The sequence below is a fragment of the Heterocephalus glaber genome, unplaced genomic scaffold (assembly GCF_053883595.1).
Source record: "Heterocephalus glaber isolate CG9 unplaced genomic scaffold, H.glaber_assembly_v1.0 deba00001600, whole genome shotgun sequence".
Lineage (NCBI taxonomy): Eukaryota > Metazoa > Chordata > Mammalia > Rodentia > Bathyergidae > Heterocephalus > Heterocephalus glaber.
The window spans coordinates 22,770,264-22,789,923 of NW_028258372.1; the positions used below are offsets into that span (position 1 = coordinate 22,770,264).

Genomic DNA, 19,660 nt, shown 5'->3' on the forward strand with positions numbered 1-19,660 from the left:
GCTACATTATATTTTTGGATATTTACATCAAAATGCATCAGTGTATGGGCTTACTTGTCTTGGGAAGTACTTCTTAGTACTTTGAAGTGAGAATGGAAGGAGAGACTAATGAGAATTAACTTGTTTGAGGGGCTGGGGTTATAGCTCAGTGGTACAGTGCCTGCCTGGCAAGTGTGAGGCCCTGAGTTTGATTCCTGGTACCAAAAAAAAACCAACTTATTTGATGTTTATGTATAAGGCCGTATGCAAGGAACTTCACATATTATTTCATTTAATCCTCGCAAAAACCAAACTATAGATATTTAATATTCTTATTTTGTAAATGAGCCACTGAGACCCAAAGTAGTTAGTTTTCTTAAGAACCATGTGTTTATTTTATGTCTACAATCTTTTTACTATGCTGCTTGCATATTTCTGTGTCTTTTTTTCTTCCCAACTATCTCACGTGACCTAATTAAGAATTAATTGCTTTTTTCTCTTATTAATCTGCAGAGTAATTAACTGAAAATATTTCACTGGGGTCTTTTATAATTTAGATGCAGATAGTAGAAGAGCTTCATGCTGCACGTGTGGGAAAAAGTGTGGATTTAACTGTGGTTCCACCTTCTGGAGAGTTAATGAGTATGGAAATTGACTTGGTGGAAGATGATGTACATTCTTCTGCCGGTATACCTTATATGTTAATGCTTATCATTTATGCTTTTCTAAGAATTAATGTGTCAACATTCAGTATGGATAATATTTAGATATAAATGTTAAAATTTGCTTATTTGAAATATAGGTATTTTTTTTTAGCTTCAGAAATCAGCTCTAATATATATCTTATGTTTTATATATTTCACATTATTAGGAAGTTAAATGTATTTCTTTCTTTGTCTTTTGCCAAGAGGCAATAATCAGAGTTATGAGTTACTTTTTATTCTTGCTCTTAATCATAACTTTGAACTTTGTAAAGAACTGATCAGATAGAAGGCACATCACTTGAAGGTTTGCACATATAGGAAAATTTTGGTTATTTTTACTATTGGGAGAAGATAATGATAAATATTATCCAAAAGTATTACTACACTATTTTGAATTCTGTATATAAAAACAGTAATACTATTTTATACTTACATTTTTCAATTTACTCTTTTCTGTTCATTAACTTACCTGATTCTCACAAAAGTCATATGAAATAGCAGTGCTAGTATTATTTTTTCTTTCTTTTATATGTATTTAGGTTTTCAATTATATTTTACTCTGAATGTATTAAAATTAGCTTATATATTGGTTGAATATGCAACTGCAAGTGATGCAGGACAGGATTTAGAAACATTAGTACTGCCGGGGCAAGTAAGTTCATGATTTAAAATACACCTGTAAGCAATATATGATATTCTGCTGGTAAATAATTAAACATTGGTTACTGTTCTTTCCCTTAAGAATTGGAATGAAAGCAATTTTGTTTTCCTTGTCTAACAGACTTCTTTCTCTTAAAAGAGTGCTATCAAGATGGGAGTGGTGGTGCACACCTGTAATCCTAGCACTCTGGAGGGTGAGGCAGGAGGATCCTTGTGAGTTCCAGGCCGGCCTGTGCTACATAGTGAGTTCAAGGCCAGCCGGAACTACATAGTGAGACCCTGTCTCAAAAACAAACAACGAAAAAAAGAATGCTTTCAAGAGCACTCTTGTGGGCCATTCTTACCCCCAAGTCTTCATGTGGGTTTCTGCTAAACCAGATCTTATCTTCTAAGCCCACTCAGACTTAGATAAATCTTCCCCCAACCCCTCTCAATACTCATCCCTCCTCCATCCCCGCCCCTCCCCCCCAAACTGGGATTGTGGTTCCTGCTCTAGATCCTCTTGATTGATTGTGGGGAAATTTACTTGGCAACAAAGTGATGGGCCAGATAGCAGTGAGCTTCAGAGTCCATTCAGTTTTGTGATTCTCTTGTACAGTTAAGTTAATAAGGCACAGAGTGGTTTTAAATTTAATTTTCTATGTTCCTATGATATAAAAATTTTACTCTTTATGCAAGTCTGTTATCAAATGTCATGAAATCCTAAGTTTACTCTTTTTTTCTAGCAAATACTGTTTCAGACAAAAAGCTTCTTCTAATTGTTATTGACACAAATATCCTGATGAATCATCTCAAATTTGTTAGAATTTTGAAGACAACAGAAATATCAGGTATTTACAAAACATGTCTACAGATGCTGATTTTCTTTGAGTTGATATTGTATATTAATAATATGGGTTTTTTCCTCACAAACATCTCCATTTGGATATGCTTTCTTCCATATATAAAGCATAAGTGGTTTAAGTTGAAAGAAAATTCCTTTACAGATTAACCTACCTACTCTAGGTCTAACATTCACTCTTTTTTTGTTGTTGTTTGAGACAGGGTCTTGCTATATAGTTCAGGCTGACCTTGAATTCACTGTGTAGCCCAGGCTGGCCTCAAACTCTTGCTAATCCTCTTGCCTCAGCCTCTTGAGTTCTGGGATTATAGGCATGCAACCACGAAGTTCATTCTTTTTAATAGTATTCATTGTAATTTAAAATTACTCATTTGGTTATTGAGAACTTGTTTACACTAGAAACCTTCATTGCAGAAATCACATCTGCTAATCTCTTTTGTTCTCTAGTAACTTTTTTAGCATTCTTTTGACCCATATCCTCTTTATAAATTCCATTTTTTAATGTATTATCTTTCTATTTTTTGTGAATTTCTTAGAGTTAGGGACTATGTGCTTTAAATTTTTGCTTCTCATAGAAATTTGATTTTGTAGCTCAATAAATGTTTGTTTCATTCTAAGAAGTCTTTTTATTTTTTAGGCTTTGACAGACTTGTGTTAATAATTCCTTGGGTTGTTGTGCAAGAGTTAGATCGAATGAAGGCAGGAAAACTACTGAAACATGCCCAGCACAAAGCTATACCTGCAGTTCATTTCATCAACAACAGTCTCAAGAGCCAAGACAGAAAGCTATGGGGTCAATCAATACAACTTGCTTCTCAAAAACTTTGTAAGTATTATTCCTAATAAAGACTTGTTTGAGTGCTAACTCCTAAAAGGGGAATGCTGCAAAACTTTTAAAGTTATGTCCATCAGAATGTGAAATGGAAAAGGCATTGTGATGGTTTGTGACTTATTTTGGGACTCATTTTTTATTTTCTTGTAGACTTTCTCAGTTATTTCAGAGGTAGTTAAGTGCATAGTTTTGTATGTATACCTGTCTATATTACAGAACCTTGGATTCCTTTTTTAAAAATATCATTGTTGAGTAATGAGACTAGTAAATGATTTAGGTTTCTAGTCCCATCACTGCATGTAGTTAGTATAATACGGAGAAAGATATTTTCCTGTGGTTTGTCAGATCTGGGATAATGAAGTGCTTTTTTTCTTTTTTGGTACCAGAGATTGAACTTGGGCTAATGAAGTGCTTTTACAATAAAGGTCTAATTGTTTCCTAATTTTATTTTTTTCCCATTAGTTTTTTTAAAAGCCATTTAAAAAATTGTTGTCAGGCGTCTCTTGATGGAAATATGGATACTCCTCATTTAACGACTGAGTTACGCTCATGAGACTAGGTCATCAAATGAATTGGTCACTAAATGAAGAATTATTTATAGTATATACATTGCAATATTCGGAACAAAGAAATGGTCAAAGGAAAGTCCAACTTGATGACTTTGCTTTTATTTGCATAACTCTTAAATGCAGTAATGTAAAGTATAGCAACATAAAACCAGTACTGTACTGCACAGTACAATCAGCAAAAATTATAGTACCGTATAAACAAAGTGTACTATACAAAAAAAGACATTGAGGCTGTATAAACAAGATATATAGAACTGTACAAAAAAAAAAATGGGCCATAAGCCAAGCATTGGGTCATAATATGAACAGTGGGCCTAAGTTCAAACAGTCCTTAAACAAATAAGTCCAACAAATAAGTCCTTAAACATGCATATGTGTAGTTCTTGTTCTGTTTTTGTTGTTGTTGTGGTTGTTTTTGTTTTGAGACAGGGTCTCCCTATGTAATTCAGGCTGGCCTTGAATTTGTGATGATCCTCCTCCACGCTGGGACTACAGGCATTCATCACCATGCCCAGCAAACAGACATAGTTCTGAGAATGGTGTGGTTAGGCAGTCTCATTATTATAGTGTACTTACACAAACCTCAATGGTCGTTCGCTTGCCATGGCCTCTTGCTGTAATTAAGAGACACAATAAACATAAGATGTAAGAGGTTACTACCAGTAATTTGGCATATTGCTATACAGTAAATTAAAAAAAATATAAATAGGAGTATAATCTAAAATAATAGTAAAAATTACAATAAATACATAAACCAGTAAGATAGTCACTTATCATTATCAAATATTTTATACTGTACATGTTTGTATGTGGCTATACCTTTATATAACTATTAGTGCAGTTAGAATGCTTATACCAATATATTCATGAACACTTAAGCATTGCTTTGTGTTACTATGTAAAGATGGTTATGACTTAATGAGGGGATAGGAATTTTACAGCTTAATTATAATCTGATGGGACCACTATTGTATATGCATTTCGTCATTGACTAAAACATCATTTTGTGCACAACTGTGCTTTAGTCCTAGAATCTGTATTTATTATACTTTATGTAATGTAATAGAAAAATATTTTGTGGAAAAAAAATTTTTGTGAAACAGCACCACCATTGTCTGTGTAAAATGTGTGTGTGTGTATTTTTTTTTTTTTTTTTTGCTCAACTATTTTTTTTTGGTACCCAGGATTGAACTCTGGATCTTGTGCTTGCCAAGCAGGTGCCTGAACCACTGAGCTAAATCCCTGGCCCTTGCTCAACTTATATTAACAAAAAGTGCAAACTGTTTTGAAAATAAGTAGACTATGCATCACGGCATTCAAGCAAGACATGAGACATGAAAAATGAACAATATTAAGTAAAATATAAGCTGATGCAATGTCTCACATGTACATATAGTTATTCATGGTTTTTCAACAATCTCTTAGTCAACTTTCAGTGTAATTTTCACAAATATATAGCAGCTCAAACAAATGCCAGAGCATAATGGTAAAGTTTGGCAATTTTGGGGTGGAGGATACTTATGAGTATGAAGGAAAACCTTATAGATCATAGATTGTCTGATGTAAGCCACTGTGCAATATATTGGTCTTTATTGACAGTGGAATCAATATACAACTAATAAAAATAAGGAAGAAAAGAGTTTTAAAATATTGTTGCAGGGCTGGGGATTTAGCTCAGTGGTTCTGGTGCCTGCCTCACAAGTGCAAGGTCCCAAGTTTGATCCTTGGTACCAAAAAAAAATATTGTTGCACTATAGTTGTATTTTAAGAATTTTATTTTATTTTATTTTAAAAATTTATTTCTTCCCAACTCAGCATTATTTGTACATGTAGATTTATGTTATTTTAAATATGGATTTATACTGTCCACTGCTCCCATATCCACCAATAAGATTTGAAAAATTGATAGTGATCCCTTGGTTCATAAATGCTTTTGTTTGTGAACAATATGGTTCACAAACAAACATCTTTGACAAAATTTTGTTTTTGTTTGTGATTTCTGCATTGGGTGACAAAACACTACTGCAGCACTCTTTCCCACATGAATAGGAACATGGCTATCTTTTCCAGAATCATAGAATGAATTAAGTTTATGAACCAAGATACCCTGTATCTTACAGTTAATCTAGCTGGAGTCAGTGACATTTCCTTGTAATCCCAGCTGCAATATTTTTTCAAGTTTGAAATAGTCTGGGCAACTTAACTAGACCTTTTCTTAAAATAAAAAGTGTTGGTGGTGTAGTTGGTGATTGATGGGTGACATAGTTCAGTGATAGAGCGCTTGCCTAGCATATATGAAGCCCTGGGTCAATTCCCACTACTGCCCGCCCCCAAAAAACCAAAGATTAATCTAGTCATGATATTAACTATGAGAGGGCTTTTAGCACAGCAAGTGTCTTAACTTCCTGATGAAAAAGGCTCCTATATTAATTCATTATATTAATAAATACTAGTTCGTTATTGTATTCTAGATACAATGCTTATGCATTTTGAGTACAGATAGTCAGTGTTATGCTGGTATCTAGATTCCTCCTCCTGTGGTCATGGGTGAGGAGTTTTAAAGGAAGATGGCTGGATTAGGGTGTGTGGTGCTGGGATTAAGGGTGCCCCATCCTGGATGTGGGTGGTACCACCCAAAAGGCTGGTAGCCTGGATGGACAATAAAGGACAGAAAGAAGCTGCTTCGCTGCCTTCTGCTTGCCCTTCTTTGCCATGGACTGTTTCTCCTCTGTGATGTCCCTTTGCCGTGCCACCCTGCCAGCTGCCTAAACTGAAACTTGTGCAAACTGTCAGCCAAAATAAACCTTTCCTCCTCTAACTTTGAGTGTTGGGTATTTTGTTTCAGCAAGGAGGAAAGTGAATAGCTTTAGTTGACTATATTTTTAGCCTTATCCTCAACTATTTTCAGAGTTACATTTATATATTATACTTATCTATTATAATAGAATTTGAAACCTTAGAGATCTGAGTTTATATCCTGATTGGGGAAAAGTTTAGGGTGAAGAAACTGAATGTATGAAATGAGAGGACATAACCTCCAAGTTATAAGATGGTTGTGAAGATTGGTTAATATATTATACTACTTGACAGCTTAATAGCAGTCCTCTTGTGTCCTTATATGAAAAGCTTGTACTAAGCTTTAAGTAAAAGCTTAAGATAGGAAAAATATATTTGTCACTTTTTGTGTGTGATTTCTTTTTATTTCTTTTATGTTAGCAAGTTATCTTAACCAACACCTGCTAAAGAAACTCACAATGTTGCACTGCTTGGGGAATATGAATTGCTTACTTTAGGAGAGCAGTTTAACACTATGTATTAGGAAGCCTAAAGATACAGTTCTCTTTCTAGAGATATATATCCTTAAAAAGTGAGAAATACTCATAATTTTATATCTATGTAAATAATATTCATCATAGTGTTATTTATATAACAAAAATTTGGAAACAACCTGAATAACAGTTGGAGAACTTACATACATGGCTATAATCATATGAAAGAGTACATTTTGAAAAACATTAATGATTTATAGCTTTAAATAAAAACAAGAAGTGTTAGCCAGGCATGGTGACACACATTTATAACCCCAGCACTCTGGCAGAGGCAGGAAGATCACAAGTTTCAGCCCAGACCAGACAGTATAGCAATTTAGTGAAACCCTGTATCAAAATTTTAAAAAGGGCTAGAGAAAAAAAGGGCTCAGCGAGACGGCCTTGAGTTCAGTCCCCAGTAACATACCACACACATGCACACTCACAAAATACTGGGGATGTAACTCAGTAGAAGGCCCTGGGTTCAATCCTAGTAATGACCAAAAAAAAAAAAAAAGGGAAAAAATAAGGTCGCAGGTTTGTTTATGCATATATAATTGTAAATGATGAGTAATGGTGTTGTTTAGCTGATGGGATTATGAGTTTTTAAATTTCTGAATTTTCCAGATTTTTACATGATTATTTTTTATAATAAGGTAAGAATAAGGACAAAATAGTTATCTCCCTTGCCCATCAGATATTTGTTTCATATTTTTTGTGTTTTTTTATTATACCTTAAAAAGATCATTCACCATGTATTGGCTGAGACTAAGTGTTGGGGCTGTAGCAATGAATGTGAAAGATAAAAGAAGGTTAATTTCTATTAGATTATTAAAGATATTATTAAGTTTATTTTTGAATTGCATATGAGTAGAGGTTGTTGCAGTTGAGGTGCCATTTAAGGTTAAGTAATAAATATACAGTACTTTTTAAGCATTTACTGTTGCCATAGTACTCATTTAATCCTTAGGGTTAAGTACTCTGCCCAAGGATGAACACCTAAAAGTGGGAAAGACTGATCTGTTTCAAGAGTCTTTGTTTTATTCACTTTTGATAAGTACTTGAATACATATTCACAAATATTTATTGAATGACTAAATATTTTATGCAGTTTTAAGTATATTTTCCAGCTTCATATATCTTAGAAAAAGTGATAGATAAGCTTAATCATGTTCCCTTAGAGCAATGCGTAGTTACATTTAAAGCTCTTTTTGTTTGCTGAAGTGAATTGTATCAAGTTTTTGAATGATTTTAAGTTGCTCATTTTGCATGCTATTTACTCTTGGAGCTAAAAGAAGGAAAATTGGCTGCTGTGATATAGTTCTGTGTGGCTCACTGGTCATCTAATTGAGGAAGGAAGTAAGAATCATAACTCCCTTGGGCTCATGGTCTGTGATAGTTATGCTTTGTCTAGAATTCACTACTAGATTGTGAACTCCTAAAGAGTTTATTATTCATCTTTTTATATCTAGCTGCTTAGCTCAGGGACCTTGTAAAATTTGACTATATAAATACCTGTTAAGAATAAATGAGTTTTCCAATTTGAATAATTAAAGAGTTAAGTAAGATAGGCTAAAAAATGAGAAAAAGGTTACAAGATGGGACAAGGTTGAGGCTTACTGGATAATATATCTTGCATTTTAGCGTGCAAGAGACTTACCAAGAACTTAAACCATGGTCTAGGGCAGTGATGGCGAACCTTTTAGAGACCCAAACTGCAACCCAAAACCCATTTATTTATTGCAAGGTGCCAACACTGCAATTAAGCTTGAATACTGAGGTTTTAGTTTAGAAAAAAACAACTTACTCGATGCTTGGCTGCTGGGGTGACTCAGTTCGCATGGTGAGAGGCCCTATGTGTCCACTGCAGCATGTGTGCCGTAGATTCACCACCACTGGTCTAAGCCTAGGCTCCAAAGAGTGTTATCCAGAAATAGATCAGGGTTGTGGTCCTGCAGTCTGTATTATTAACAGATACCTTAGGGAGTTCTTAGGTAGGTAGTGTAAGGCTCTGTGAGAAACATCTTTGGTCCACTTTGTACATCTTGTGTTATTTGCACAAAAATTGAATGAATGAATTTTTGCTACATGTTTTAAGGCTTGGAGAATGCCAGAGGATACTTGTCAGGAGTTGATTAGTATTTGTTAGAAATTCCTTATTGTGTTCTCTGCGTAGGACCTATGTTTCCTTCCCTGTACCTCTCTAAATCTATTGCTATAGTAGTTAAGGAAAGGCAGACATAAGAAACTGGTTCTATTGCTAGTAGAACAGTTGCCCCTTAATTTACAGACCTCTTAAACTGAGATCATTTTAAACATGATGAATTTATATAATTGACTTATAACCTCTGAGTGACTGAATTTTTTTTTTGGTACCGGGGATTGAACTCGAATCTTTACGCTTGCGAGGCAGGCGGCAGAACCACTGAGCTATATCCACGGCCCTGAGTGACTGAATTGAGACTAGAATTCATAATTTTTGGGTTCTAGACTGACATTTACCCTACTGATTACATTTTCTTTGTTTTGAGATTTTGGATAGTCATATTTTAGTGTTAAACTGCTTTTTAAATACACAGCTGTGTCTGTGTGACTAAATTCTGTATCTAGAGTTGATAAGATTGTTTTTGGTGTCTTTTTTCAGTTTAAAAAGCTTTTAAAGATATATTTTTCTAAATAGACTTTAATTTTAAGAGCAGTTTCAGGTTCATAACAAAATTTAAGCAAAAGGTACAAAGATTCCCTGTATACACCCTACTGCCACATGTGCATAGCCTCCTTCATAATTAACCTTCCCCACCAGAATAGTACATTTATTATAATTGGTGAACTTACACTGACCCATCATTATCACCCAGAATTTGTCGTTTACATTAGGATTCATTTTGTGTAGATTTGGAGAAATAAGTAATAAGTATTTGCCATTATGGTGTCATACAGAATGGTTTCATAGCCCTAAAACTTTTTTGATATTTTTGGCTTGTAAATACCAAAAATGATTATTCATGTGGTGCTCAGATTTCTTATGTGTGTATTGATGGTTATCTTTGCTAAATTTGCAGATGGATTGAGTGATGAGAACAATGATGATCGAGTATTAAAATGCTGTCTTCAGTACCAGGAATTATTCCCCAGTTCTCTTGTAATTCTGTGCACGTGAGTTTCACAGTAGTTTTACTCTTTTTTTTAAAAAAAATAACAACTTATATCAAATAACTTTAAAAAATCATATAATATCCATGAAACCAAGGATTGAAAACATAATTATTTTCTAAATCTAATGCTAAATGTGTTGATGTATAGCAGGTATTTTTACTTGTGAACTCTAGAGGAATGAGTTAAGTGATTAAAATTTCATTTCAGTTTAATTTGTACATAGAACATTTTTGAAAATGGAAAAGAAACTTCAATATCAAAAAGTGATAGAAGTTTTTAGTCATATGAGACAAGATCTGGGTGCCAGTTACAGAGTTAAATTGCTTGGGTTTGGAGTTCTGGGTCTGTTGACTTTGGGCAGTTTGCTTTTAATCCTCATGTGAAATAAACAGGAAGAAGAATACCTGCCTCATAATGAAAGTGTGTTTAATAATATAGGTAAAGAACTTAGTGCACAGTCAAAAAAATTTTTTTCCAGTATGGGAAATTGAACTCAGAGCCTTGCCAGGGCTACATTCCTAGCTCTTTTATTTTTTTGAGTCAGTGTCTTGTTAAGTGGCAGTAGCACAGGCTGGGCTCAAACTTGGAATATTCCTGCCTTAGTCTCCCAGAATGCTGGGATTATAGGCATTTGTCACCACACAAAGCCCATGATCAAATCTTAATAAGAGTTTTTCTCCTCCTTTCCTCTTTTTCTCTCCAGTATTTTTATAACTTAGTTCTAAGATAAAACTGATGTATTGCTAAGCAAAATTGTATTGGTCATGTATGAGAGAAGGCTCTAGAGGGAAAAGAACAATTTTAATTTGCAGTTTAAGTTTGAACTTTATTCATATACAATGGAGTGCAATTTTATGATTATGCTCAAATTTTTTACATGGATAAAATGATTATAGAAGTAATTACTAGATTAGCTACTCCACAGGCAATGTTATTCCTCTCATTATTGGAGTAAATATTGGCGATATATTCTATATTTTAAATTATGTTCAGATCAAGAACTTCATGTTGAAGGCTGACGTAGAATTAGGAAAATGTAAACCAATTTGAATTTGACATTAGCTAAATTTGAGAAGTAATTAATTATTTTTTGAGTTCAGTTGAGAATATTAAATTGGCAAAACATTACTGTTTATTTGTTTGTTTAATTTTGAGGTGTCTCACTGTGTAGTTCAGGCTGGCCTTGAATTTAGGTGAATTTACCTGGCTTAGCCTCTTGAGTGCTGGGATTACAGGCATGCACCACCATGCCCAACCAATTCTCCATTATTTATGCAGTCACTGTCACGTGATGAACAGAAATGGCATTTTTAGTGAAGTAAAAATTTGTAGCCAGTTTTACTTTTAATGCTGACATTGTCATATTCCAGGTACCGGTACAGCTGGTTTTCTCATTCTTTTTAAATTTTTCTTTTTTTTCATTTTGTTTTTCCTTTAAATGATGATAATCATGTAGACTGTGATACCTATTATTGTTAGGATACGTTTATATAATTTAAATGCATGATGCTAATGTTTATAAGTTAATTTTAATTGATAATGATAGCGTTAGGAGAAACTTCAACACTTTATAGTATATATCATTCTAAGATCTTTACTCACATTTACAGTCCCACGTCTGGGCCAGTAACCTCTAATTAATATTGCTCTTCTAAACTTCGTACTAATATTTTTACCTATGTTTCTGATGGCTTTTTTATCTCATAGACATCTGAAACCTATCTTTATTTTTTTTTTTTGGTACCGGGGATTGAACTCGGGACTTTGTGACTGTAAGGTAGGAGATGGAACCAGTGAGCTAAATCCCTGGCCCCTCTGAAACCTATCTTAAGGAAAATTATCACTTTCCAGCTATCTTCTAAAGTCTTTTGATATCTGCCTTTCCCTCATGATCTACATATATCCAGTCAATTAGTCCTATGTGGTCTTTTCTTTAGCTCTTCTGCCACTGAAGCTATGTTATTTTTTTCTTTTCTTTTTTTTTTTTTTTACACTTATGACTAATTATGGTCTCTACTTCCACACTGGCTCTCCTTCATTTATTCTTCAAAAACTTAAAATGGCATTTTATTTTTATTTTTTAAAAAACTTCATCTTGGAGATTTTGAGTAATATTTTGAATACAGTGAAGAAGAGTTAACAAGCTCCTAAGTACCCACCCATAACAATTATTAAGATTCTACCATTCTTCTGTTATGTATAGCTCTATCATTTTCCATCCTGCAACATGATTATTTTGACACAATTATTAATATTTTGAGGAAAAATATACTTACATTAAAATGCACAAATGGTAACCATTCAGTTTTATTTTGTTTTGGTACTGGGAATCAAATTCTGGACCTTGCGCTTGCCAGGCAAGTGCGGCACCACTGAGCTACATCCCTGAAGTGTTGACAGATGTATACAATGGCATAGCCCACACCCCTTTCAAAGTAATAGAACTCATGCATTATCCTAGAAAGTAGTACTGTCATACCCCTTGTGCTGTTTTCTTGTTTCTTCATCTGGAAGCTTAAACCATTTATTTGAGACTGTTGTACATTTCCCTTTAAGCACTGTTAACAATTGTATTCCACTAATTTTGTGTTATATTTTCATTTTCATTCATTTCAGTATACCTTATAATTTTCCTTGTAACTTCCTCTTTGATCTTTAGGTTATTTGGTTATTTATGACATAAGTCCAAATATTTGTAAAATTTCCAGATACCTTTTTTGTTATTATGTTGAATTACAGTTTAATTCCTTTATGGCTTGAGAACATAATTTATGTTTCTGTTCTTTTAAATTTGTTTTGTAGCCAAGATTTTGGTCTGTCTTCATGAGTAATTTTTATGTACTTGAACAGAATGTGTAATTTGCTTTTAAGGGTATTCTATAAATTTCAGTATGTCAAGTTGGTCGAAATGTTCTTCAGGGCTTTAAAAAAATTTTTTTTTCTGGTACCGGGGATTGAACTCAGGACCTTGAGCTTCGGTGCCACTGAGCTAAATCCCTGGCCCAGGGCTTTTATAACCTTAACACTTACCTGTCTTTGTGGTCTCTGAGAGAGGAATGTTAAAATCTCCCAACTCTTAGTTGTGGATCTATTTTTCCTTTCTGTTGGATTTGTTTTGCTTCACTCACCAATGAAAGTCATTAAGGCTGTGGCTTTTTGTTGTCAGCCATCGATGAATTAGTATATGTATGTACTCAGGCAAAAAGGCAGAAACTTTTAGTGATGTGTGTACACGTTTAGGATTGTTTAGGATTGTCTTCTTAGAGAACTAACCTTTTCATCATTATATAGTCTTGTTCCTGAAAATATTTCTGTTCTACCGTGTCTTGTCTAGTATTAATACAGTTATTTCAGCTTTGTTTTGGTCAGTGATTATGTGGAATATCATTTTACTTCCTTTTACTTTTAAACTATCTATGTCTTGATATTTAAAGTGTGTTTCTTATAGATAGCACATATAATTGTCCCTTGGTGTCTGTGGGGCATTGGTTCCAGGATCCCTTGGATACCAAAATCCCCCTGCAGATACTTTTTTTTTATGGAACTGGGAATCGAACTCAGGACCTTGTGCTTGTGAGGCAGGTGCGGTGCCACTGAGCTAAATCCCTGGCCTGCCCCTGCAGATACTTTTTAAAACCCTTTATATATCATAGTGTCATATTTGCATATAATCTGTGCATATCTTCCTGTATATTTGAAGTCATCTCTCAAATTATTTATAACACCTAATATAATGTAAATGTTGTATAAATAGTTGTTATATTGTTTAGGGAATAATGATAAAAAATCAGTATCAGTGCAATTTTTTCTTAATGTTTTTGATCAACAGTTAATTAAATCTGCAGATGCAGAGCCTGTGCATGCAGAAAGCTGATTGTAATTTGTTCGTTTTTTTGTCCAGTCTGACAATTTCTTTCAGTTGATGAGTTTAGAACATACACATTTAATTGGGTGGATTAAAATCTATCATTTTGCTAATCATTTTATATTTATTTCATGTCTTCCTTTTTTTCTTTTTCTTTCTTTTGGTACTGGGAATCAAACTCAGGACCTTGCACTTGTGAGACAGGCAGCAGCATCGCTGAGCTAAATCCCCAGCCCTCTTTTTTTTTGTTTTGATTGTGTATTTTTATACCATTTTATCTTCATTATTGACTTATTTATACCATTCTGAAAAAACTTACGGTTGCTGAGTTTAGAATATAGATCTTTACTTTCTATCAGAATCTGTCCATCAAATAATATTATACTGCTTCACATTTAAGGATCTTCCAACAGTATAAGTTGTACCACATCTCTTGGATGCTTTTTAATTTTTTAAAAATAACTTTATTCTTTTTTTGTTTCACTTTTGGCCTATCTTTGTATTAATTCTTTCCTTTCCTTTGTCTAGTTTATTATTTTTTTCTTTTTTTTGGTATCGGGGATCGAACTAGTGTCCTTGCGCTTGCACAGCAGGCGGCGAAACCACTGAGCTAAAATCCCTGGCCCTACCTTTGTCTAGTTTATTGCAAACTGTTGAAGGCATTCTTCATTTTGTTACTTTTAAAAAAATTACTGGTACTTCCATTTTATTCCTTCCACAGTTTTGTATCTGCTGAAACTGCCTATCTTTTTTACATTCTATCTACCCTTTCCATTAATGTCTTTCACTCTGTGTGTGTGTGTGTGTGTGTGTGTGTGTGTGTGTGTGTGTGTGTGTGTGTATGTTGGGGGGGTTGAATCCAGGGCCTTCATACTGAGGTACATCTCCAGCCTTTTTAAATTTAAATTTTTTTGAGATAAGATTTTGCTAAATTGCCCAGATTGGGATCAAACTTTCAGTGTTCCTTCCTCAGCCTCAAAATGTGTGTATGTAATTAATATATATTTATTTATATTTTAATATTTATTATATATATATTTATATTTGTTTTGGTTTGTTTGTTTTGAGGCAGGGTCTTGTTAACAGAGCTGCCCAAGCTAGGCTCAAACTGTGGTCTTCCTGCCTCAGCCTCTCGGAGTGCTGGGATTACAGGAGTCTGCCACCATGCCTGGTGTGGTGCTTTGTTTTGTTTTCTGGGCAGAATCATATGCAGATGCTTGGGGTTTCTTGCTCTATGGTTTCTTCCTTTACCTCCTCAACATCCCAGCCAGTATAGATGGTTCCCTGACATTTCAAGTTATTATGCCTGTGGCTTTCTGTTGTCATATGCCATTGACAAATTGAGGAATGCCCTCACACACAAAGAAACTTGTATCTCTCATTAGTGTACTGTCTGTGCACTTCTCTCTAGGGTCTGCCTACTTGCTTTCTAGTGCATTTAGATAGTTTTGTTTTTTTCTTTTTTGTGTGTGTCTAGATTTTTAAATTCCCATTTGTGGGAATGTGAGTAATCAGGCTACTTAGCCATTAACAGGGTAGTTAAAAAAAACACAGATCTGATCATGTCACTTCTCCATTGAAGTGTTTAAATGTTTTTTTCATTTATTAATGTCCTTGATTTTCTCTGTAACCACATAAACTGGTTTTTATACAGTATGTTCTAATCATACTGCTATTTTCAGCAAATAGTAACTTCACATTATTTGTCTTATGCTCATTCTAAGTAAATTTGTAGTTGTCTGCCCTGTAAATGATTTTTCACACTATTGTTTTATTTCTCAGAAGTTGATCATCAGATCTAGTTCAGATCTAGTTTTCACTTATTCAGTATAACTGTGGACAAGTTACTTAGCCTCTTTACATCACAGTTTCTGTCAGTGAAATAGGAATAAAATTAGTACCACTTTTACCTCAGAGTTTTGTTAAGAGGATTTCATAGATTAGAATAGTGCCTGGTGGGCCGGGGATTTAGCTCAGTGGTTCTGCTGCCTACCTCGCAAGTGCACGGTCCCAACTTTGATCCCTGGTACCAAAAAACAAAACAAAACAAAAAAACAACAGAAATGAGAATGGTGCTTGGTACCAGGGAAACTCTCAGTAAATAATTCTTTCCAGAAGCTCATATGGTATGTTGCTACTGTATATGAATCCATTTGTCCTCTCTATTTTAAAAAATAATTATCTTTTGTTAGTATATATACTAAGACTCACCAGCCTTTGACTAGATCCCATGTATTTTGAAATGCCAGATAGCTTGTCTTATAAAAATACTTTTTCCTTCTAACCCCAACTTAGGGATGATAGAAATTTGAGAAGCAAAGGCCTTATAAGTGGTGTGAAGTCACTCAGTAAAGAAGAATTAAGTGCAGAGTTATTGACCTTATCTCTGAACGCAGATGTGTGTCATCAGCCTTGTATATCTAAGCAACAATTGAAAGCAGGTAGTACTTTTACTCTGAATAACTAGAAACATATCTTATTTTAGGCACTAAGATCATTGATAACTTTTGTAATGAATAGTAAATATTCGTCTGGTACATATAACCTAACATCAAATTTGGAATACTTGCAGGTGTGTAAATAGAAATAAATGAAAATTATAATGATAAGATAAAAGGAAACAACATTATTGCCTTCTACATATATTTGTGAAAATTAATTTGATTTTTATCTGTATGCTCACATGCAGTTTTATGTATTTATAATCATTGTGTGCATGCTAATCTGTACCTTGCTGTGCCTTTCAAGTTAATAGTAGCTATAGGAAATACTCATTTGAAGTAATTTTTAGTTTTTTTAAAAAAATTAGCTAGCTTCAAATTTACAACCTATTCATACTGTAAAAACTCAGCTAGTAATAATTGAGAAACTTATAGGACACTAGAAAGTGTTTGCTTAAATTTTAAACCAGTAAGTAAGAAAGGTAAAGACAATAGTGTTGTCTTACCTCTCTTTAAAATAATAATATGTTCTACACCGTGATATTTGATAGAATATTGAAATAAGTAATATTTACAAATATCTCACCTTTTCTTTGTGGGGAAAATACTGAAGTCTCTAATATTGGATATACTTTTTATATATAATTTGTGTAAATGTTTATATATTCATATATAATATGTTCTGCTTATTTATCTTTTTTGGAAATCACATCTTTTTTCATAATATTAAATATGGAACATGGGAAGAGTAACAGTATATTCTAGTTGATGGCTTTTCAGGGATAGTGTGCTTTTAGTTTGCCCTAAAGACAGTTTACTGTCATTTAAAATCCTCAGTTTATAATTTTTGGGATTAACCACTGGATATTACAAATTTTGCCGTAAGAAATTTGCAGTTGTTTTCAAATATTAAAAAAATGGTTATCAATTAAAATAATAAAAGCCCATTTTAAACGGGGAGGGCATGAACATGGTTTTAAAACACTTTATTGATAAGGGATAAGTTTAGAAATATGTATTGATTCTAGAACAAAACCTCTTTTAATTTTAGCACATAGTTTCTGGTTTCCTGTTATAAATAAATCCACCAAATTCATGTGATTCTTCTCTGAAAATAATAAAATTAAATTGTAGTTAAAATATCACATACATTTTCTTCATTTTCACTTTAGTAAAAATGTTTAATTCTCTTTTTTGTCAAAAAGATAAAGCATGCTAAAGTAATACATTGATGTTGCATCTTAACTAGTAGAGATACATGTTTCTAAATACTGTTTGAAAGATAAAGCAGTTTTTGTTTTCTAGTTAATTCAAATACCAGTTATATACATAAATGTCTATTTTTTATGGCCAAATACTAATTATATGTAAAATAATACTAGTGCCCTAAATAAAGCCTATAACTTTGTTTTAAAGAAGCAAAACCTGTAGAAGAGACCTCTGAGAAGAAATCTGCCAATTCTGGACTGCCCATTGTACTTGAACGCCTTATATCTGATCTTGAAAGATCTCTTGGAACAGCTTTATCTTCAATATTAGAAACAGAAATGAAAATTGCTTTTGGGAACCTTTGGATGGAGGTGATTAGTTCAGTTTTATTAGTTGAAAATTTCTTTTTTATTACTGAAGATTTGTTATCTAAAGAGATACTTGTATGAAACAAATAAGCTTCATTATAAATCTATATGACATTAGATTTTTATCTCCCAATTCTTGAAATAACTGGGTTTTTTGTATTTTTTATTTTATTGGTACATTTAGCTATACGTGATAGCATTCATCATAGGGAATTTGTACCTGTACACGATATATCTTGCTGCTTTTTACCCGCCCCCCAACCCCTCTTTCCCTCCTTATTTATAAAAACTTTGTTTCCAGTTTTTCCTTCTTGAAATAACTGTTTGACAATTAAGTGATAGACATTCCTTAAAGTGTAGGATTATACATTACTGTTCATTTTTTCAATCAACAGATATTTATGATGCATCTGATGTTTGTCAGACAACTTGGTCCCATGAGCTCAAATTGAATCCTGAAAAACTTTGCTCTTTTAATTTGATTTGAATATAAATATCTGATACAGTGAATTACTTTAAGCTATATGTATTCAGAAAAAAGTGTGTATTTTGTCTTATGTCATGTAAATATGAGAATCAGAGTACCAATTGATTATATTAACAGTATATTTTGAATTTTCTTTAGATTAGTGTCTTTTCTACAGTTCAGTAAAGCACCAAATTTAGCAGTAGTGACCTTAAAAGTTCAGTTTAATGTTTGATGTTCACATTTAGAGCTAAGAGAAACATTACAGCCCATCAGTTGTAGCTTATATCTCTATCCCAGTTATTCAGATTCTTAATACTTGCCAGTATGATACACTTACTACTTAGTTATATTATCAAATGTTGAACCAAAACAATGAAGATTGATCAGAAGATTCTAGAAAAAAAAGATTCTAGGAGTGTTGATTTGAAGATTCTAGGAGTATAAAATATATATGATTCAGAAAAAGGTGTTGATACCTTATAGAATTAAGTAGTATCAATCTTTATAAATATTTCTTTATAAGCATGTCCTTATAAGAGTATAGCAAGTGGCAGGTACATTTGACATCTTTTTTTCTGTTGGTAGATTTTTTTCACCCCAGGTATAGGAAATAATTAGATTGATTTTCTTATGGAAGTGGCTATACTGAAAAGTAGATTGAGAGAACTTTGCTTATTAAAACTGCTTCCTCCCTGATTAGAGCTCTCCTTTCTTTTTGTACGTGTAGTTTCTGAAACTCTATAAAGATTAATTACTTTGAATTTTACAAAAACATCTTGTAAGGAAATTAGTATTTTAAGATTATAATTAGCTTTTAATAAAGCATCTTTTCCTTTTTAGAAGAATTCAGCTAACTATATTATATCCAGAAATATGTATGGGATTTTCTAAATAGGTATGTTTGAATAATAGGAATAATAAATCCAAGATGCTAATGTTTAAAAAATACTCTTTAGATGCTGTACTTGAAACCACCATGGACTCTAATACATTTATTACAGTGCTTTAAAAAACATTGGTTGGCTGTATTTGGATTAGTTATGGAAAAGAACTTACTTTTAACTGTTGAGAGCCTATATGAAAATTTTTGTAAAGGTATGCATCTTTTACTTATTTTTCTTTAGCAGTGTGGTGTTAAAGTATTAAGTTGAATCAGCAGATATATTCCATGATATATGATGATGAATTAATGAAAACTTTGTCAATTAATTCTTACTGATTTATACTTCTAATGTCTAAAGGGCATTTGTGGCAGTTGG

At 33.1% G+C, this 19,660-nt stretch overlaps 1 protein-coding gene across 1 annotated transcript in view; it reads left to right on the forward strand.

Annotated features, from left to right (window-relative positions):
• The window catches only part of Swt1 (SWT1 RNA endoribonuclease homolog), a 97,016-nt gene that overhangs the window by 27,151 nt on the left and 50,205 nt on the right, over nt 1-19,660 (forward strand). The window contains 7 exon segments of the mRNA XM_087194432.1: nt 537-666; nt 2,069-2,173; nt 2,822-3,010; nt 9,956-10,049; nt 16,210-16,355; nt 17,772-17,935; nt 19,358-19,496. Coding sequence (XP_087050558.1) covers nt 537-666; nt 2,069-2,173; nt 2,822-3,010; nt 9,956-10,049; nt 16,210-16,355; nt 17,772-17,935; nt 19,358-19,496 — 967 coding nt within the window.